The sequence below is a fragment of the Dreissena polymorpha genome, chromosome 16 (genome assembly GCF_020536995.1).
Source record: "Dreissena polymorpha isolate Duluth1 chromosome 16, UMN_Dpol_1.0, whole genome shotgun sequence".
Lineage (NCBI taxonomy): Eukaryota > Metazoa > Mollusca > Bivalvia > Myida > Dreissenidae > Dreissena > Dreissena polymorpha.
Genome location: NC_068370.1, coordinates 11,978,831 through 12,003,328, shown reverse-complemented (window position 1 = coordinate 12,003,328; position 24,498 = coordinate 11,978,831). Strand labels below are relative to the sequence as shown.

General features: G+C 36.3%; 1 protein-coding gene across 1 annotated transcript in view; it reads right to left on the bottom strand.

Annotated features, from left to right (window-relative positions):
• LOC127861666 (uncharacterized peptidase C1-like protein F26E4.3) overlaps positions 1-24,498 on the bottom strand; it is a 42,695-nt gene that overhangs the window by 6,524 nt on the left and 11,673 nt on the right. The window contains exons 2-6 of the mRNA XM_052400354.1: positions 7,794-7,863; positions 6,318-6,434; positions 2,580-2,694; positions 1,942-2,059; positions 552-702 (exon numbers count right to left, since the gene is read on the bottom strand). Coding sequence (XP_052256314.1) covers positions 552-702; positions 1,942-2,059; positions 2,580-2,694; positions 6,318-6,434; positions 7,794-7,863 — 571 coding nt within the window. The remainder of the gene's footprint in view (positions 1-551; positions 703-1,941; positions 2,060-2,579; positions 2,695-6,317; positions 6,435-7,793; positions 7,864-24,498) is intronic.

Sequence of the window (24,498 nt, the reverse complement as noted above, 5' to 3'; positions counted from 1 at the left end):
AAATGACGTCATTTTTTGAAGAAATGACGTCATTATCCCAGCGAAATTCTTTAGTTAAACTCTTAAAAAATGTATAGACTCTATAAACTGTAAAAAAAAAGCATAAAATAAAAAGAACATTTGTTTGATTCGGTGGAATATCTATTTTAATTCACTCGTGATCATAGAAAATATTTATTTTCACTCGTGGTCTATGATCACGAGTGAATTAAAATCGATAATCCACCGAATCTAACAAATACCCTCTATAAAATGCGTTTGTTTGCGTTATTGGTGTTTATTTGCGTAGAAACGCCTTTTTCACGTTAAAACGATTTCCAACTGTTTTATGAACAGTTTCAGTGGTACTAATAGGCTTTCGTAGATATGTTAACATGAAGATAATGCGCTTTTTTAAAAAGAAATTTACGCAACTTTAATTCCCTTTGTGTTTTTTTTTCGGACGGCAATTGGGCATTTGATTATTTTCCCGATTTGAAAAAAAGGTCTTTACGGGTACTATACATAAAGAAAGAAAATACAAAAATGTAATCGCTCAGTAATAAAGTTACCCTCGATGTCTAAGGAACCACCAGGCCCTATCCAAGCTGCCGCCTAGACACCCTTCCTGGTTGTTAAGACTACACGAGAGCAGGTTCTGGGGGGACAGGTTCAACAGCATGGCGCCCCGCGACTCGATAGACAATCTGTCAGCTGCCAGTGCTAAGGCGGTTCAATGATTTATACAATTTTATTGATGGTGTTTGATCATATGAAAACAAAATTGTATGAATATATACCAAAATACGCACAATTGACTATGGAGTTAAATGTTTGATGAAGAAAAGCACCAATGCAATATTGTGAAAAAGTGTCATAGCATTCTGTTACCCACCTAACCTGACATGTTCGGTCATACCGAACTGTTCTCTACTCTTTAAATGGGAATATCAATACTAATAAAAATAGCAAACATGTAAGAAGTTCTTATTTGCAGGTAGGATATGAACTGTTTCCATTCTCATAGATTCAAAAGAAGAACGTGCGAAATATCACACAAATATATTCGTCTATAATAAAGATAATAATTATTCGGAATATACACAATACTAAAATTGTAACGCTTTTGTAAATTCTGGAAAATGCATGCATTACTTAAAGGGACTGTCAACCACGACGACGAAGAAAAGAAAAGTTGTAAAATACCGTATTTTTTTACAATTATTAGTTTATATTGATTAAAATATCACGACTAGTATATTGCATTACTTGGAAAAAGTTGTTAAGATTTCATATTTTCAGTATATTCGGTAATAAATTTTACTGGGTATGTCTACCAGGTAACTACCAGTTAACTATAAATAACGCCAGTAGATTGATCATCATCGTCACGTGGTAAACCCATGAATGCAAATTGTGCATGCGTAGTTAATTTTATATATTTTGTATATAAAATGATCAATCTACTTGCGTTATTCATCGTGTGTATATCGTTATGTCACCTATTTACGCGATGTAATTTCGATTTCACATCGCAAAATTTTATTTCCGAATATACTGAAAATATGAACTTTGTTCAAGTAATGTAATATACCAGTCGTGATATTTTAATCAATATAAACTAATGATTGTAAAAAAATACGGTATTTTAGAACTTTTCTTTTTTCGTCATTCGTGGTTGACAGTCCCTTTAAGGTACATTTAAAATACGCTGCGACTGCTAAAGCCTGAATGGCCCAATTGTTACCAGCTTTATTCAACCATAAAAGGTCCCGGGTTCGAATCCTCTGTTAAAGCAAAGATATTATTATTCCAATATATGTCTTTATATTAATCGTATAATCATCATTAATAACTAAAACAAGTATAGCTTTCTTGTTAAATATACGCCAATATTGACTTTTTCAGAATACGACCACATGTGAGCAAGAAGTAAAGCTTGTATTTCTGTTGTTTCCTGACCGGTTGTAGAGAATGCCCACGATGCTGCACAGTTTCCTTGGTCACGGATCCCGTGTACCCAACCAGGCCACTTCTTCCGGGAGTCGAACTCGCGAGGCAGACTTTCCTCGTTCAGTACCTGCATTTTGTATCCATTAGAACCCGACGTTACCATTTGGGGTAAATTGACTATTCTTGTTAATTTTGTATATATCCAACAGTTAAATGATATTATAGAAAGGCAATCGCGAAGTCGGATAAACTTGCGCTTTACATGCCTACAAGCATTTACATTGCTAATGCATGTACATAGCGGATTACTTTTTGGTCTTTCTTTTTCGGAAAAAGGTCAAAAGGAGGCAAGACTTGTAGACGGTTTAAGTCGTTAAAAAGTATTAACATGTTCAATCATTTGATTTTACATTCCAACAGAATGACAATACATTAATTTTAATGTCACTTTAATATATCAAAAAGTTAACACAAAAACATTAACTGCAATTATTCACATGTTTATGCGTTTTTCATAGAACAAAAACACAATTTTAAACGCACTTCGTGTTCATAATCATATCAGTAGGACATTAGATCACTTGTGCAATGATTTTAGTGTACTACATAAGTATATCCATTGTTTTACTTGTCCCAAACCATCTCACCTCAAGGTTCGACATCTTCATGACGAGCTCATCCGGTTTGTTGGTTCCCAGCCGATATCTTCGCCCCTCTTCCAGCGTGAGGCCCCAAAACTGAGAGTAGTTGCTCGCCTGCCATCTGCAAAAGCAAACTCAATTCAGAGTTTACCTCCCTAGCGATACGTGCAAACTCGATTCAGCGGGTACTTCTAGACAAAGGTGCAAACTCGATTCAGCGGGTACTTCTAGACAAAGGTGCAAACTCGATTCAGCGGGTACTTCTAGACAAAGGTGCAAACTCGATTCAGCGGGTACTTCTAGACAAAGGTGCAAACTCGATTCAGCAGGTACTTCTAGAAAAAGGTGCAAACTCGATTCAGCGGGTACTTCTAGACAAAGGTTCAAACTCGATTCAGCGGGTACTTCTAGACAAAGGTGCAAACTCGATTCAGCGGGTACTTCAAGAGAAAGGTGCAAACTCGATTCAGCGGGTACTTCTAGACAAAGGTGCAAACTCAATACAGCGGGTACTTCTAGACAAAGGTGCAAACTCGATTCAGCGGGTACTTCTAGATAAAGGAGCAAACTCAATACAGCGGGTACTTCTAGACAAAGGTTCAAACTCGATTCAGCGGGTACTTGTAGACAAAGGTGCAAACTCAATACAGCGGGTACTTCTAGACAAAGGTGCAAACTCAATACAGCGGTAACCTCCCTAACCATAGGAGAAAACTCAATACAGCGGCAACCTCCCTAGCGATACGCGCAAGCTCAATACAGCGGCAACCTCCCTAGCGATACGTACAAACGCAAAAAAGCGGCAACCTCCCTAGCGATACGTACAAACTCAATACAGCGGCAACCTCCCTAGCTATACGTGCACACTCAATACAGCGGCAACCTCCCTAGCTATACGTACAAACTCAATACAGCGGCAACCTCCCTAGTGATACGTACAAACTCAATACAGCGGCAACCTCCCTAGCGATACGTACAAACTCAATACAGTAGCAACCTCCCTAGCGATACGTACAAACTCAAGACAGCGGCAGCCTCCTAGACAAAGGTGCAAACTCAATACAGCGGCAACCTCCCTAGCGATAAGTCCAAACTCAAGACAGCGGCAACCTCCCTAGCGATACTTGCAAACTCACTACAACGGAAACCTCCCTAGTGATACGTGCACAATCAATTCAGCGTGTACGTCCTAGACAAAGATGCAAACTCAATACAGCGGTAACTTCCTTAGCGATACGATCAATCTCAATACAGTGGCAACCTCCCTGGCGATACGTGCAAACTCAATACAGCGGCAACTTCACAGGCAAAGGTGCAAACTCAATTCAGTTGCAACCTCCCTTGCGATACGAGCAAACTCAATAAAGCTGTAACCTCCATAGCGATACGTGCAGATTCAATGCAGCAATAACCTCCCAAACGATACGAGCAAACTCAATACAGCGGCAACCTCCCTAGACATACGTGCACACTCAATACAGCGACAACCTCCCTAGCGATACGAGCAAACTCAATACAGCGGCAACCTCCTTAGCGATACTATCAAAATCAATACAGCGACAACCTCCCAAGCGATACGAGCAAACTCAATACAGCGGCAACCTCCCTAGCGATACGTGCGAACTCAATACATCGGCAACCTCCCTAGCGATACGAGCAAACTCAATACAGCGGCAACCTCCTTAGCGATACGTGCAAATTCAATGCAGCGGCAACCTCCCAAGCGATAGGAGCAAAATCAATACAGCGGCAACCTCCCTAGCGATGCGTGCAAACTCAATACAGCGACAACCTGCCCTTGCGATACGAGCAAACTCATTACAGCGGCAACCTCCTTAGCGATACGAGCAAACTCAATACAGCGCCCACCTCCCTAGCGATACGAGCAAACTCAATACAGCGGCAATCTCTCTAGCGATACCAGCAAACTCAATACAGCGGCAACCTCCCAAGCGATACGAGCAAACTCAATTCATTGGCAACCTCCCTAGCGATACGTGCAAACTCAAAACAGCGACAACCTCCCTAGCGATACGAGCAAACTCAATGCAGCGGCAACCTCCTTAGTGATATGAGCAAACTCAATACAGCGACAACCTCCCCAGCGATACGAGCAAACTCAATATAGCGGCAACCTCCTTAGCGATACGAGCAAACTCAATACAGCGGCAACCTCCATAACGGTACGAGCAAACTTAATACAGCGGCAACCTCCCTAGCGATACGAGCAAACTCAAAACAGCGACAACCTCCCTAGCGATACGTTCAAACTCAAAACAGCGACAACCTCCCTTGCAATACGTTCAAACTCAATGCAGCGGCAACCTCCCTAGCGATACGTTCAAACTCAATACAGCGGCAACCTCCTTAGCGATACGTGCAAACTAAATACAGCGGCAACGTCCCTAGCGATACGAGCAAACTCAATACAGCGGCCAGCTCCCTAGCGATACGTGCAAACTCAATACAGCGGCAACCTACCTACCGATACGAGCAAACTCAATACAGCGGCAACCTCCCTAGCGATTCGAGCACACTCAAAACAGCGGAAACCTCCCTTACGGTACGTGCAAACTCATTACAGCGGCAACCTCCCTAGCCATACGAGCAAGCTCCATACAGCGATTAATCTCCTAGCGATAAGTGAAAACTCAATACAGCAGTAACCTTCCTGGTGATAAGTGGAAATCAATACATCGGTTGCTTCCATAGCGATAAGTGCAATTTTGATGCAGCGCTTACATCGCAAGCAATAAGAGAAAACGCAATCGAGCGGTTACCGCAATAGCGATAAGGGCACACTAAATACAGCGGGCACCTCCCTAGCGATACAGGCCAACTAAATGCAGCGGTTACTTCCATAGCGATACGAGCAGCAAACTCAATCCAGCGGTTAATACCCTAGCGATACGAGCAAACTCAAATCAAGCGTTACCCATATCCTTATTGATGCGAGAAAACTCAATGCAGCGGTTACTTCATTTCCAATGCGAGCGGTTACCTCCTTAGCGATGTGAGCAAACTCAAATTCAATGCAGCGGTTACTACATTAGCGAAACGAAATCGCAGTGGTTGTTTAACCAGCGTTTACCTCCTAACGATACGAATAAAGTTAATACAGAGGTTACCTTCCTATCGATACAAGAAAACTCAATCCATCGGTTACCTCCCTAGCGGTACGTACAGACTCAATGCAGAGAAAACATAATAGTGCAAACGTAATTCAGCGATAACCTTCCTAGCGGTAAGAGTTATCTCAATGCAGCGGTTACTACACTTGCGATACGATCAAACTCAATGCAGCTGTTACCAAGCGATGCGTGAAAATTCAATGCAGCGATTACTGTGCTAGCAATACGAGCAAACTAAATGCAGCAGTTACCGGCCAAGCGATACCAGCAAACACACTGCAGCGATTACAACGATAGCGATACAAACATGCATATTGATTTGTTTTAGTTCCGACACAAAAACAGTCGAATCTGTGTATCAAATACGCGGGACTAATAAACAATTCACATACTTGTTTTATTTTAACAATTATGATCAAATATCGTGTTAGAGTTTTACGTAATTGTAACAAAATGACATGGGCTTTCCACAAAGAGAAAATTATAATTCGATATCCGGCAGTAGGGTTAATATCAAGAGATTTGCTTTATTGAGCAGAAATATAAAATTACTTGCAAACCACATTCCAATATCTCGGATATCTTTACTAAGGTAAAATAACTTAATACCTACCCGTATCTGTTTGAGTTTTTGTTGATGGTGTTTATCACATTCTCTTGTATCAGGCATACGTTGTTTTCACACTGAAACGAATAGCCGCTGGTACTGCGGATGTCGCTCACACATCGACTGAAACATAACCCAAAAGGCATTCGTGATGCATGCGAGGTCATCTTGGAAGGCATTAGATCCATTGGATTAGTTATCCAAGTCCACTTGGATAACAAACCATTTGAAAAGGAGAAGATGTCATCTGGCCGGAAATTTTTACATTCGCCTTTTTATTAAAAAAAAGTCAACTGTACGACTGGATAACACATACTTTAGAATGACAAATAAAAAAGTACGGCGAAAATCGCGGAGGAGGTGGTATGAAATACTAGCTACTCTTTATGTTGCAGTATGCTCTCCGGTGGTTTATAGAGAAATATCAGTGGAATAATCTCGTGATCTGCCACTTGTGAAAACAATATTTTCTATGATCACTCGTGCATAAAAATCACTATTCCACCGAATCCAACAAATATCCTTCATCTCTATTTTCAAATATTGTTGTTCTTTCAATATAATATTCGAGTTCTCTCATATGTATAAATTTATTTTGTTGCACAAACGGACACATAAAAATAACTTCGTTATATATTTATCGTCGCATATTCGTTAACAAGGTGTGCTTGTTATTTTTAGATCTTATATTTTATGCTTTTCGGTGGTTTGAAGAGAAATATCAGTGAATTAAAACTGAAAATTCACTGTTCAAACAGCGAAATTTTTTGGATACGGTTGAATATCGATTTTAATTCACGAGTAAACATAGAAAAAAAGTGTTATCGATCGAGGTCGCAGGTGTTTAGTGGATGTGATGTCCGCCTAGCGATCAGGAGGTCATGGGTTCGGTTTACGGCTCCCCACTGTGTGAGCACTCTTTAGATTTATCCTATACACACCAAGTACTGGTTCTAGTCCCAGGAAACGGACTCGAAAGCGTTGCACTTGAGCCTAGGGCTTTGTATGCAATCGAGCGAAAATAAATAGCTTTAAAGTTAAACTAAACAGTGAAAAATTATCATAATTGTCATTGTTTTACCGCACCTATTTTTAGATATGTTTGGTTTCCTAATTGTGAACGACAATTTTACCAAGGGGGAGGGGGGGGGGGCTACTCTGCATTTAACATTTCGGGACCCCCAACAGGGAATATCATTGTCCACAATTGCAAAAATACAAAATTAATCATTTGTAAGCATAAAATAACAAGAACATGCATAAGATTCGATGATGGTTTAAAAAAAAAAATCTATGTTCACTCATGAATTAAAATCGATATTCCAGCGTATCCAACAAATATCCTCTATTTATTTAAGATGCTAAACACAGTTTGAATACAATTCTAAAGTGCTATAACATTTATGTGAAACAAATTGAGAGTTAGCTCATTAATACACTTTTACATTTTATCTTTTCTCACGTAATTAGTATATAGCTCACCACAGGTTACAGTTAATCTTCACCTGGTCAATTCTGTTGGAAGTATCTTCCATTGTAGCTCGCAGTGAGCCTTGAACGATATAAACAACATTGCATGATGGAAATGTTGACCACTAAATGCTTTTACTACTACAACAACAACAACAACAACTACTACTACCAAGGCTACTAGACGACACACGGACGACGACTACGACGACTACTACGACGACTACACGACTACGACGACTACTACTACACTACTACGACTTCGACGACGACGACTACTACGACAGACGCGACGCACTACTACGACGACGACGGAAAGACGACTACTACTACGACTACGACTACTACGACGACTACTCACGACTACTACTACGCTACGACTACGACGACTACTACTACTCTACTACTACACTGACTACTACTACTACTACTATTACTACGACTACGACGACGACGACGACGACGACGACGACTACTACTACGACGACGACTACGACTACTACAACGCCGACTACTACGACTACGACTACTACGACTACTACTACTACTACTACTACGACCACTACTACTACTACTACTACTACTACTACTACTACTACTACTACTACTACTACTACTACTACTACTACTTCTACTACAACAACAACAGCCCGCCACCAAACTCCGCCTGTGATGTTTAAATGCATGATTGCTAACAAACGAGACCAGTTGGATGGAAAATCAAACGTGCCAATTTAAGGTCATACGGATTTTGAAAATGTGCGAAGGATTGCTTTCACAAATGTCATGGTTGACGTATACATATAAACTACGCTTGAGTTTAGAGATTAACACGACTTCGACACTAATACCCATAATTAATCGTCATTAAAATATTGTGACCTCTTAAACTTTCCGGTTAGCCCCAATTATGGCTTCCTCGACCACCGTGAGTGTCCATTGAGAAGCCATGTAATGCATTCATTTTAAGTAATTATGCACCTCTCCCGCTGCTTAAACTGATCGTTAACCTCTGCAGTGGACTTGTTTTATTCCTACGAACATTTTCTGCCTAATGTATGCTATCTAAGGTCAGCAAAAGGTCTCAGTACGTTTTGCCTTTTTTTTTGGTATATTTTATTTTATTTCAGTCTCATCCATTTACAGCATGTACAACATAGTATATACAAGATATAAAAACACATGTATAACAACATCTGTAAATGGCCATTCAAATTTGAATTATAAGAGACTATAAAAATAGTCTATATAATACAGAGAACATATTTATGGTAAAAGATAGTACATGTATTCCGTGAGTGAATGAGTGAGTGTGATTGTGTAAATAAGAGTTTTATGAGTGGGGCTTAGGTAGGTGATATGAATACGAATGAATGAGTGAGTGAGTATAAGTTAGTAATGGCAGTAGAGGGTTTATTGAGCTATAATGAATACGTTTTATTCAGTGACAAAGCCAGTGGTTGACCACTTAAGAAGTTAAGTTGAGAATGAGTGTGTTGATTCAATTGTCTTGTTGGTAACCTAGTGTATTGGTAGATCAACTATCATGTAACCTATGTATGCAATATAAATGTTTTCATCTTGATATATGTATATGTATCTGACATTTAAACAAAATGATTACTGAATTACTGAAGAGATTATAAACATAATGCATTCAAAAATGCAACAACTGTACAGTTAACTAAAAGCCGTATCAGTACTGCTAATCTTAACTTTCATTTTATATATGATTAAACACTGCCTTAAAAACAAACAAAAAATAAGATACTAAAATGAAATATTGTGACTATTGCCAAAATTGTAAAATGTAGATAAAACACATATCACCTCAGATATGTATGTAAAACAGTAGTATCAAGTAAGACTAACAGAAAGAATAATCTAAATATCTGAGAGTATGCCAGTAATCAAGAAATAAAGGCATAATCCATGGCATGTACACTGGTGGTGATCACAGGGGGTTGCAACACAGACCAATTTACCAAGACCAATACACTGCCAGTGTACGTACAACAGACCACCCCTACTGTCCAACTACACTATCTATACAAATAGTTATTTCTAGACTGAAGTATTTTGCAACAGGTTTGACAGTCTCATACATAACACTTTAATTGGAAAAAAAGAAATATAAGTTTATCCTGGTCTGACATATAATAAAGTAGTTGTCTGTTTCTGTGGCCTTACGTAATAAGACATTTCTATCGTCAATATACGCAGAACATTTACGTATTACATGAATCTCATTTTCGATTGATAAATTGCAAATTTTCATATCTTCCTGTTTCTAGTCGAATAAGTGCCACACGCACCGGAATTTAGCAAAAGCAGATCTATATTTTATGGTCATTTAAGATTTAACCTAACTTTCTGTCAAAATCATGCTTAAAAATACGATATGTTCTAAGTTTGTTTCTACCAGTAAGGGATGGACCTTGTTCACTATGTATTGAATCTTTCCAATGTTCTATGTATTTATTCATGGTTACATATTCTACTAGATAAAATAATTGATTGGATGTAATTGTTGCACAATCATCAAGATAATTCAACATATCAATACTTTTGAAATAAGATTTAACATACAATTGCCAATTTCTGCAGTTATTATTACTTCTATGACAGAATATTGAGAACACTTAACTATTAATTATATTGTCATCCATACGTTTCAATCTATGCCATTGCTGTACAACAGATATCCATTGTTTCACATGTGGTGGTTTCCATGATAATTCACCATAGAGAGCACTGTTTGGTGTATATTTGCCCAAGCCCCCCCCCCCCCCCAAAAAAAAAAAAAAGAACAAAAAAGCGCATCGCTCGACTCTGGGCTGCATTTATGCAAGAGAATGATCGTATGTACCCCACACTGAGGCCCTAGAGGATATGACTGGCCAAACAGTGCTATCGTATTGTTTCTTTAAAACGTTGTATTGCACTCCGCCTATAGATTTACATTTGGCAATGAGAACCCTTGGGCACTGCCTGCACTTTGGGAGACACTTTTAGCAGTAAGATCATAATCAAGGAACTCATTTAATAACAGCCCCAAGTAAGTATACCTGTCAACCACTCTCAACTCATGGGGTCCACATGTGAAATTATATGAAGCTCTGCTGACAGATTGTGATCTGAAGTGTATACTATTACTCTTTTAAGGGTTAACATTCATATGATTCTCAGTACACCATTGATATAAATTATCAAGCATAAATTGCAAATCTTCTTCATTTTCTGCTAATAGAACAATATCATCTGCATATAATAAAATACATTTTTTACTACTATCAAGAGTAACACCTTTATCTAGGTCTTTAATACGTACAACTAAATCATTTATGTACAGATTGAATAAATGGGGAGATGACGAGCACCCCTGCCTCAAGCCACACTCAACATTAAAACTATCTGTACATAAACCATTTATTCTAACACATGATGTAACATTACCATATAGAGACTTTAAAGCATCTTAAATCTTTCCTCCTATACCAATATCTGGCTGAGATAGTTTAGTCCATAAACTATTTTTATCAATAAAATCATACGCCTTTTTGAAATCAATTAAAACACAAAACGTTGATAACTTAAACTGCTATCGTGTCTCAATAATATAAGTAAGGGTCGTTTTGGTCGTTTATGTTGGCTGCTGTGTATACGTTTTTGCGAAAACAAGAAACAGTAGCGGGCATCGTCCGCGTGTATTGTTATACACTTCCAGTTAGTATCAAGCAATGTGCCTATAGTCAATACAATTTAATAATATATTTATGTTATATTTTCAACTTATAAATAGTACAGCGTTTCAAATAGGTTAACTCGTGTACAGTTTTTGACATTTTATTTGAATAAAGACAAAGTTCAGCAAATATTACTTATAATGGTTAGTGTTCGACTTATTGTTCTACCTTAAAATTGTTTTTAACAGAAAGAAAAAAATCTGTGCACATTGCACCAACTCTTTTCTTGTAAACGTTTAGTTTTATGTGAGGCAAATAATTATGCCATTTTAAAACAACATGGTATCGCAATTTAATAACGAATAACGAATACTACAAAACCATGAACCATCTCTGAAGTATGGAACCGTCACTGGTTATGGATCAGGTCACCTACTTAGTAAGTACATGACTAATAGAAAGTGAGTGGCAGAAATATGCCACTAGATACGGCAGATAAAATATAAAAATACACACGAAAGTATCATGTGCAGGCAATCTAAACAGGTGCATCGATTTGTTAGTAGGTGTTTCATTCCCTATTTTATTATTATCACTGTATTGTTGTCGAGTAGAGTCCATGCAAGAGTTAATCGAAATGTAAATGCTAGTTCTCGAAACGAAAACCATTCATGAAAGATGGACTGTATGCCATAATGCTGCTGTGGTAATTTAGGGTACTCACGGTTATCAGTATAAGCATCTGTAGGAGTCATAAGAATTGTGTTCATTATATTATGTACATAGTTATCCTAATGAATAATGAAAAATATTGCACAATAGAGTTGCAATTCGGAATCTAACCATAAAACTGGCCACACCAGAGAACATCTAATACAAAATGATTACTGCTTTGACAACACAGATGTAATAAAACCAAATTTTCTCGCTGAACAAAACACATTTATCATAAATCAACGCTTCTATGTATGAAGTGTTTGACATTTCAAAGCACCGCCTACAATGAAGCCTAAAATGTCGTGCACAGCATGCAATTCGCAAATTATAAGCAATTTACGAATAAATCGAGCTTTTGGTAATTGGATTTGGTTCTTCTGTAATGGGCTTTTTCACGGGCACAAAATATGATAGACACAATTCTGGCATCGCTTCTTGATACATGTATAATATATCATCAGCAATAGGAAGAATCCATTAATAAAAAAATAAAAATCATTTTACATGATTACTATCATCATGTTTGCATTTGTATTAATAGTTTAAACTCACTCCATGAATAATATAAGTATATTTTTAACATATTCCCACACGTCCACCACATTTTCACCTGGGAACGATATGTGCAAAATATAGATGACAAGATCACGTGATTTTATTCAATTACTCACACGTTTACATATTTCAATAATTAAAACAGTAATAGAAGAAATATATATCATTGTGCTTTATGGTATCCATTTCAATATCATTCAGTTTTGCCAACTTGTTAATACAATTGCAATATAATATAATGTATAATATATGTTAAGCTCTTCTAAAAATGTAATACATGAATATGGGCGGTTTAGCATCAATTTGATTAATCAAATAATAAATACTGTACGTTTAATGTGTTAGTGCGATTCCTTGGTCAATGCCATAGGAACAATGTTCCCTTATATCTGCAGGTCGTTATTACCATGAATTGTTGTCACTATATTGATAGTCAAGGAACGTTGATAGGTATGTCGGTGGATACACTATGGGTGAAATAATATTACTATGTATTAATAACGAGTTTAATTTATAAGTTGGTATGCAGAATACTAATTAATTTGCCTTTTTTTTCAAGTTAGACCTAGTTGTAGCTCGATTGCATGGAACACCTACAGTTTATTCTGATAATCTTGGAGTCTTAATGTGACATAGTAAGAAATCTTTCGCATGGATTGAACCCGCTACTTTTTAGATATCAATGCGGACCAATATTGCGTGGGCGACCACAGCAAGTATTATCCGGAAAGCAATCAACGAAATTATATTGTACAATATTGTTACGTTTACGAAAGTTTTCGTCTAGTTGTATTTTGTGTGTTATACTAATTATTAACAACAGGCTACAACATTATTTCATAAACTGGGTCTAGATTTGATTTAGTACATTACTTTGAGTAATAATACGTAACAGTGCGTTGACGGCTATATTTTGAAAGGCAAAAATAATAATTGAAGAAGAAATGTATGTGCATTAACCTTTTGTTTGACATAGCATTACATGTTATACGATGTTATCGTTTTGATGGGCTCTATACTGTAAAAAGTGAACAGAGCAAAATAAACAACCTCGTGCTTTACTTATCGAACGCTTGTGCTATGTAGTAAAGACCATTAGTTCTTTGATAACGAAAATACGTGTACATGTATGCCATCATAAACTATCCGAAGTATTATACAATATATACAATTTATGAGATAAACAGATAAAAATCTGGAAACAGACACAATAAATAATACGTTTATCCAAGCTTCACGAAGCTCTAAACCGTTAATATCGTCTTACCCTTTGAAATGGAACGCACTCAATTGCGACACAAGTACTGCAATATGACGAAGTGTTTTATTATTTAAAAAAACAACAATTTAATAATTTTCTAGTTTCGCGGTCATTTTTCTGCCCCTACCCCTTCTATGAAGATGGGGTATATTGTTTTGCTGGATGTCGGTCGGTCGGTCTGTCGATCCGTCGGTCTTTCGGTAGACCAATTTGTTTCCGATCAATAACTCGTCAACAAACTTACCGATTGGCTTGATACTTCACATGTGCATTGACCTTGAACAGTAGATGACCCCTATTGAAATTGGGGTCACTAGGTCAAAGATAAAGGTCACTGTCACAATAAGTGTACAAATCGTTTCCGAGAAATAATTGTTCAACAAATTGACCAATTGGCTTGATACTTCACATGCACATTAGCCTTGGACAGTGGATGACCCCTATTGATATTGGGGCCACCAGATCAAAGGTCAAGGTCACTGTAACAATAAATGCGAGAGTCGTTTCCGACCCATAACTCGTTAACGAATTAACCGATTGGCTTGATACTTCCCATGTGAGTTCGCATGGGACAGTAGATGACCCCTATTGAAATTGGGGTTACTAGGTCAAATGCTAAGGTCACTGTTACAATAAGTGTGAAAATCATTTCTGATCAACGAATTGACCGATTGGCTTGATACTTTATATGTGCATTGGCCTTTGACAGTAGATGACCCATATTGAAATTTGGATCACTAGTTCAAAGCCCTGTTTGAGGGGCGGCATATGTCTCCGACCGCGGTTCTCTTGTTTATGTCTGTTTATATAATCATTGTGTGAGTACACGATTAAATATTATTTATAAACGATGTCATAACGAGAATTTTTCAAGTAATACGTGTGCAACAATTGGTACCAATGGGCGGACATGCAGGCCGTCCAGAACGGTTAAGAACGGATATTCGGCACATTTAGAAAGGATCCAAGCTAATTTCATCGCAAAATCTATTTGATCTTTTTTACCTGTTGCTTTATAATGCGTTTGGTCCAGAACCAGAAACGCGTCAATTTGCTTATAACTATGCTTGCTTTAAGTTAAAAGAACAGCGGTTGGTTTTCAATAACTAGCACCTTGTTTCTCAATAAACATCAATGTCGCCTTATTCAAGAAAAACAACAATATTGTTTAAAAGTAAACTTACAGTCGAAACCCGATGGCTCGAACTCGCTTGGCTCGAATTTCCGGTTGGCTAGAATTCGCATCAAATCACCGATTTTGTACGCCTATATATTCATATAAAATTTTGTCGGATGGCTCGAACTCGCTTGGCTCGAATTATCGGATATATGTATTTGTATTTGATTTGACTTCTTAATACTTGCCTATTCCGGAGCAAATTTCAAAGAAAAGCAAATCAACTTCTAAAAATAGTGGTTAATTTCTTATAACTCTGGCTTTTTCACTTCAACTATTAACAGCCAAAGATGAAATGCAATAAATAGAACATTTGACAAAATTGCACAAACCGTCAGAAACCGTGGCTTATCAGCAGACAGCGCCCGCTAAGAAGTGACAAACGTGTGCAATTTCACAATGCAAAATATGGCATATAAATATATGTATGTATGATCAATTTGAATATTGTAAAAATGATTATATATTCAAAGCCAATCCGTAGTATCTGAAATGTTGTTTGACAGTGAGTGTTGTAAAACATAAATTAAATATAAACAACAAGAGGAACATCTGGCAAACTTAATCAATTGTTCTAAAATCTGGGTTATACGAGAGTTTTGTGTTGTTGTTTTTTGCAACATTGAAACTAACATTTATTGTTGCGCCTTATCATAAGTATTATTTCCTTCTCATATTACCTGTAATATATTGTCATAAATTTTGTAATGATACTTGAATGGTCTTCCACGCATTAAATGTGACATTGCGGGTCGTGTTTTTGTAATTTATTGTTAAAAAGACAGCTATAAATCATTGTTACATACTGAAGGCTGTAACCTGAATTCAACACCGTAAAGTGATGTCGGTGTATTTATATTGCTGCTTGTTAAATATAAATCCTTATGGAATAGTGTTTGAACCGTTAATGTATTTTCCACACAATACATTTTGTAGTCACACAAACATATTCACTTATATGCTGAACGGGCAGAGGGATTAAGCTGAAAGCAATTTATTCCAAAGAAACTGGTCGAGATTTTTTACTCTTTTAGTTTTATACAATTTATCATAATTTTGATCTGATTGTCGCACTATTTTTAGTTCCAATGCTTAAATCTACCAAGCTTACCTATGAATTAAAAACATGGACGTATGCCGAATTCTGAGACCAGCTGGTCCCTTTAAGCAGTTTTATTTGTAAAGCTTTAAAGCATGTTTATTGCATGTGAATGTAAACACGTAGACGTACACACTAAATGCGATAAATACCGCCACATAAAACTCGATACAGACAATAATTAAAATTAGTTATTAATAGTACAATTTCATTTAGCAATATTCGTTTGAAGGAAGTTATCTGTTTGTAATATTCTTTCTACATTGTAAATGTACAGCATTATTTTATGCACTCCTTTCAATAATTAAGTGTAAACTATAATCTCGAGATTATTTATTGCAAGTCTTGGAAAAAAAACATGCGTTTATGCAACATATGAAACATATAAATATATTAACGTAGCTAAACTTGGATAAAATTCGAATCGAAAATATTTAATTGTTGTATAAAAAAACAACATAAATTTATGTGAGTCGTGTTCTGAGAAAACTGGGCTTACTGCATGTGCGTAAAGTATCATCCCATATTAGCCTGTGCAGTGCACACAGGCTTATCAGGACGCAACTTTCTGCCTAAACTGGATTTTCTGTAAGCAGTGACTTCATTGAAACTAAAAATACCATAAAAGCGGAAAGTGTCGTCCTTTATTAATCTGGGATGACACTTTACGCACATGCATTATGCCCAGTTTTCTCAGAACGCGAAGCATATAAAAGCAAATGTTAATACAGCACATTAGTAAGGTTATATGCAAAAGTCTAGAACTCAACTCTAAAACTAAACACAGTCTAAAATGTGCATGCATACGGCAACAACGAAAGATGAGAAAACGAGTGGTCACATCATCCCCGATAGTGATGCCGAGTAATTACACTGTTGGTTAACGTATGCCATATGAGGTATGTTATATGACTTATTATTAAGTCATACGCAACAAAAACAGGCTACCATGCCTATTGGATTATCCTTTATATCAATGCACTTGTTGATTATAAATGAATGACAGTTTCAACTGCAAATTGCATTTTTTATGTCCGATCTATTTATGTTCATCAATTCGCAGAAAGATGATCGATAACAGAGAATCTAACTGATGCTTGTGTTAAGCGCCAAAAGATATCTCGATTTACTGACTCGTAGCCTATAGAATAAAGAAATAGTTCTCTCAAGAATAGTACCACTTCTTATCCTGATGACTTGGGCTCGAGTGCGTGTGTGCATATAATGCCAAAAGAATGCAAATGATAAATGTCATAGACAATTGGCCTGCAAAAATTAAATGATCCAGACAATTTAAATTTACCTTAAACTGCGACATTGCCCTTTGACAGACAAGAAGTGTTGTATAAGCTTCACTGTCTACCCATATCGATTATACAACCAAAGTCACAATTATTGTGAGTGTTTTTTAAGTTATAACGATATGGAATTAAACCTTAACTATCAACTATATCCTTTAATTTCAGCAGACATATGCTTACTCCTGGCAATAAAGGAACTAACATCGTTTTGCAATACTTAAATCAACGACATTACTAAAATTTGGATCGGAAAAAAAAAGTAATTATTTTCATTTACAATTTAATTTTGACTCTCGTATGACGACCAGTAACGTGAAATTATCGAGTCACATATCTGACTTTTTATTAAACCCTTCGGGAGTTGAGGAGTTATGTTGAAAGGTATGATAAATATGTTTGCTTTTGTTTATTTCAGTACATAACATGACATTCTGAATTCATGTTCATTTGAGAATTGTATTATTCCTGTTATTATGCCCGCATGCTCCCAAAGACATTTAAACAGTTCAAAATCAAGCGAAACTGACAAATACACCTTTTACAGAGGTCAGTAAATTACGAAACAAGAGGGCCTGAAAGGCCCAAAGTCGCTCATATGAGATAACAACATATTATTGGGACAAATCTTCTGACCAAGTTTCATGAAGATCAGAAAATAAATGTGGCCTCTAGAGTGCTAACAAGGTTTTACTAAAGCCAAATAAGGAAAAAATGCGCGCCCCCCCCCCCCATATGGCAGCCATGTTTTCAACCAACCTGCATCATTTTTGAACTCGTCCAAGATATTATCGGGATGAATCTTCTGACCAAGTTTCATGAAGATCGAACAGTAAATGTGGCCTCTAGAGTGTTAACAAGATTTGACTATAGCCATATAAGGAAAAATGTCCCGCCCCTTGGAAGCCATTTTTTCAAGCAAACATAATTATTTTCAAACTCATCCAAGATATCATTGAGACCAATCTTCTGACCAAATTTCATGAAGATTGGACAATGAATGTGGCCTTGAGAGTGTTAACAAGGTTTTACTATAGCCGTATACCGGTATAGCCATATAAGGAAAAATGCTCCGCCCCTGGTGGCCATGTTTTTAAAGCAACCAAAACCATGTTCAAACTCATCCAAGATATCATTGGGACAAATCATCTGACCAAGTTTCATGAGGATCGTTAAATAAATGTGACCGCTAGAGTGTTAACAAGGTTTTACTAAAGCCGTATAAGGAAAAATGCCCCGCCCCCGTCGTGTCCATGTTTTTTTTAACCAACCGGCATCATTTTTGAACTCGTCAAAGATATTATTCTGATGAATCTTCTGACCGAGTTTCATGAAGATCGGACATTAAAATGTGGCCTCTAGAGTGTTAACAAGATTTTACTATAGCCATATATAGCCATGTAAGGAAAATTGCCCCGCCCATTGGCAGCCATGTTTTTCAAGCAAACGTAATCATTTCGAACTCATCCAAGATATCAATAAGACAAATCGTCTGACCAAATTTCATGAAGATTGGACAATAAATGTGGCATCTAGAGTGTTAACAAGGTTTTACAAAAGCCATATATAGCCTTTTAAGGAAAAATGCCCCGCCCCCTGGTGGCCATGTTTTTAAAGAAACCAAACCAATTTTCGAATTCATCCAATATATCATTTGGACAAATCTTCTGACCAAGTTTCATGAAGATCGGAAAATAAATGTGGCCTCAAGAGTGTTAACAATGTTTTACTATAGCCATATTAGGAAAAATGCCCCGCCCCCTGGCGGCCATATTTTAAACCAACCGGCATCATTTACGAACTCATCCAAGATATTATTGGGATGAATCTTCTGGCCAAGTTTCATTAAGATTAGACAATAAATGTGGCCTCTAGAGTGTTAACAAGATTTTACTATCGCCATATTTAGCCGTATAAGGAAAAATGCCCCGCCCCTTGGCAGCCATGTTTTTCAAGCAAAGGTTACCATTTTAAACTCATCCTATATATCACTGGGATAAATCTTCTGAGCAAGTTTCATGAAGATCGGAAAATAAATGGGGCCTTTAGAGTGTTAACAAGGTTTTACTATAGCCATATAAGGAAAAATGTCGCGCCCCCTGGCGGCCATGGTTTTCAACTAACCGGCATCATTTTCAAACTCGTGTCCAAGATATTATTGAGATGAATCTTCTGACCAAGTTTCATGAAGATTAGACAATAAATGTGGCCTCTAGAGTGTTAACAAGATTTTACTAAAGCCATATGTAGCCATATAAGGAAAAATGCCCCGCCCCTTGGCAGCCATGTTTTTCAAACGTAACCATTTTCGAACTCATCCAAGATATCATTGAGACCAATCTTCTGACCAAATTTCATGAAGATTGGACAATAAATGTGGCCTCTAGAGAGTTAACAAGGCAAATGTTGACGCCGCACAGCGCACGAAGACGACGGACAAAAGGCGATCACAAAAGCTCACCATGAGCACGTTGTGCTCAGGTGAGCTAAAAACCCTTGGATTGGTCACTTTAGGACTCAAATGTTTGTTTTTGCGGTTGGCCAGAAAGCATACAAGTTATAATAAAGTTTCCCAAGTCCAAGTCCAAAATTGTATTGCATAAACATTATACAATGTTAGAGCACAATAAATAATATCGACATGGAGAATTACAAAGAAAACAGAACATACAACAAAGTATTTAGCATCACAATGCTAACTGAAATGACAAAAGTGAAGCATTATACATACAGTATTTGTAAATAAAAAGTGATAATGATTCATACTAGTGAAAAAGTATATATTAAAAGGGTGTCTTTACAATAAATCAGTGTCTATTCTTAATTTCTCGGCATTATGCATGTCACTCGATTTCCCAGGAGATACGTCAAGGTTAACATGTTAAATTGTCCATACAGACTCAAACTGTCTGCGATATTGTCGATGTTGCCTTGCATTTCTCATGTTAATTGCAGGATTGATACTGAGATAACCTGCACATGTCAAGTACTACGAGTGTCTTGAGTTAATCTTCACCAGATTACAAGGCCTGTCGCAATCGAAATGCAGTCATTATTCGTCGCACATACTTTTGCAAACAACCATCGTTATGAATATACATGTCCTTAAATGTTTTGTAATTTTTATTAATATAATTATATATTATTTAATGATTTAATTCGTCCCATAAAAACAAGATGACAATGAAATTTCAACACAACTCAACCGATTAATTTGCCCTATAGTTGTTGCTTGATCTTCTTGGTTTATCTTGTAAGAAAATTGACATATGATAGGTCTGTCAGACGCTTAGTGTGAAAGGAGAAGTGAGTCGCGTTCTGAGAAAACTGAGGATGAAGCATGTGCGTAAATTGGCATCCCAGATTAGCCTGTGCAGTCCGCACAGGCTAATCAGGGACGACACTTTCCGCCTAAATTGGATTTTTGCTTAGAAGAGGCTTTATTTAAACGAAAAATTTCATAAAAGCGGAAAGTGTCGTCCCTGATTAGTCTGTAGGCTAATCTGGGACGACACTTTACGCACAAGCATTATGCCCAGTTTTCTCAGAACGCGACTCAAAAATTGTTGAATGGACAGTTTTGAAATTTATGGATGTGAAAAAATATTTTCTAAATTCAGTTGTTGTTTTTTGCGTATTATAATACTTTTTGTTAATAATTGAGTAGGGAAGTAAAAAACTTATGCAAATGTACTTTTCTTACGGATATCTGTTATATATTGAAAAACATCTGCTTCATGGAAATATACATTCGGTATTTATTTTTTTACTTTGCAATAGCAAATTTATAATTGTAATCTCTTTGACTACAATAATAGGGCATATAATGAATATTATACGTAAAAAAATCGGAGAAGGCCGTTCTCAATTGGAAGAAAGCTGTTTTAAATAGCGAGTATATGTTATCATTATAGCTATAATCCGTAAAACATTATCAGGTGAAGTTGCAACAAAATCTGGTCGTGTAACTGCAATTCGTAACGTGATATAAACACCCACATATATTTTTCTTTGAAGACAGAACATTAATTTCTTTTTAATAATGGCGTCTTTTCACCACATTTCAGTTGTTAATTTATTGCCTGTATAATATGTCATATGATACAGCTGATGAAAATGCGACACAATTATTTAAATATATTGTGTATCGTATTACAACAAGTACTCGGACTACATGCTTCTCATGAATCCCCGTTTATTATTTTTCATGTATGTATAATATAGATATATCATGTCTTTTTTTCAGAACATATTATTGTTAACACTCAAAACATATTTAGTTTATTGTAACAGAACGATACATGGTTTTAACAGGATAATGTAAAACAACACGTTGCTTACAGATTTTAACAATAAAAACATATATTAAGGGCAAAACAAATGCATACAAATGCAGAGTTTGATTTTGTTTTGAAGATTCGTCGTAATTTTTTGCCAAAGTATAATACAGTAAAAAACAATTGATTAACTCGATTAGCCATCTAAAATATTAGAAAAGCTTATATCTCCATAATTGAAATTTGCTATACAATTCATGTGAAGAGTTCGCCCAATGTAGAGTTTTATATAATTCCATAATTGTTGGATTACAGACCGGCCCCAAAATAAATGAGAATTGTTCTGAGAAAACTGGGCTTAATGCATGTGCGTAAAGTGTCGTCCCAGTTTAGCCTGTGCAGTCCGCACAAATATATTTAAGCGGAATTGATGAAAATATATATTTTAGCGTTTATTATCCGATTTTTATTTCGGATCAAATAGTTTGTTTTCCCGAAGTGTGACATTGTTATTGAAAATGTTTGTGCGGTACCCTGTGATTTATGCTCACATATAAAAATGCATGTTTTAATTTGTGTTGACTTTCTCATATATAATTAAAGCTTAACGAGTTTTTATCGCATTTTAATAGAAAAAAAAACTAGATAGAAGAACAAAATTCGCAAGTTAATTTCATTTCATAATGTCTTTTTTTCGATTATGATATGAACACGACTTATATACACTTGTACATATTGACACACTTTTTTAAATTATATACACTATTGATTCAATTTTTGAATTATAAACACTATTGATTCACTTTTTTTTTGAAAATGAATTACGAGCATTGTTGATTCACAAATTTTTATAACATGAATTGTATACAATATGAATATTGATTCACTTATTTTTTAAAAATGAATTATAAACACTTTTGATTCACTTGTTAATTTTTTTTACCAACACCGTTGATTCACTAATTTTCAAAACATGAATTGTATACAATATTGATATTTTTAATGATTTATAAACACTTTTGATTCACTTTTTTATAAATTAATTATTAATTAATCAATTCATAATTTATTATTTATTTATTAATTAATCATTTTTTAACATAAATTACAATCTTTATAGACCCGCTATTTTGCCATCTACGATGGAATGCAAAGCTTCCTGTGTAACGATTGAAATTAACATTGATAGTATTTGTTTGTTGTAAGAAGACATCGTTGAGATAAAAGTTATCGGTTTAAGTGGGGTGATGACCTTTTGAATTTTGAAAAGTGGATATTTTCTAAACAAATTAGTCTGTTTTAAGCCAAGGGTACGTACATTAAGAACCGTCACTTATACAGGGGTGATTTTATAAATTCGTAGACTCACTTTACAACATTTCTTTAATAGTGCAACTGTATCATAGTATCATAGTATGTGGAAGCCCCTTTAAGACTTTCCCAAAATTGATGATATTTGTGAACTTAGTCCTAAAACCCTACAAACACACTGTCGCCTCGTGCCAAATTTAATGTCTGTTTCCTTTATGTGTTAACATCTTAAAAACCGTTTGATTTGATATGCAATCAAAAACATTTAATTAGGGTTTGCGCGAATGTAATGTAGCATTCATAATGTACAATATTCAAATTGAATCTCTGCGGACAGGTATGCAATAGTTTTGTATAAAATTGTGTGGACTATATCAGGTCATCTGGCTCGTTAACAAGATTAAGATAAATTACATTGAATGCATGTTACATGCTAATAGTTAGTTAAATCAAGTAAGATGATGTTAAATCAGAAATTTGAAGGAAAAAACCCATTGCATTTAGCTCAGCTGTCACATATGTAAGTATGTGCACATGATCAAATGGTAAAGAAGAGATTTAACTGTATTGTTGACATCATTATTAACAAAAAGCATACAAACTCATCAAAATAGTGTTTACTGTAATTGATCTAATACAATGCAAAGATAAATTTAAAGTATCAAAATTATGCAAAAACTCAACGACATCCCTTTTCAGATTTCTACTAGCGTATTGTCCTAGTTTACATACACACTACATTCGTGTGGGTTTCGAGCAACTTGCTGTGTATCTACCACGAATATAAGCCTAATAAACAAAGAAGTTTAACATTGAGAAAACGATCCGAATAAAACATCAACAGAAGCGTTTCTTTAAAAAAAAATCCCGACTGGAGGAAGGCGTACGTCGCGAACAAACGCGATGGAAGTTTACTTCGTGGACTTACCGCGTATCGGGGACGGTGTGACCGGCCGACGCCGGCAGACGGATTGGAAGTCAGGGCAGCAGTCGCTACGGTCCCGGTCACAAAATTCGTCGCAGTAACAAAACGTATCCATTACGGGCACCGAGCACTCGTCCAGTCGGTCCGGGCAGCACTGTGGTGCCCGTTTGGCGCAGAATGGACCGGCGATATCCGGTCCCCATTCAATAGCGCGCTTTCGGCGGTCCAAGCGACTGTCGTCCGTTAATTGTTCCGAAAAAGCCAGTATTATTTTAAAGAACACGAACACATATATAATTCTACAACCAGTCTTTAAGGCCATATTCATACACTGTACAAATACAAGAAGGTAGATTCACTTAAACTTTTCATACATATGAAACTATCTATGATTAATTCGAACGCAAACAA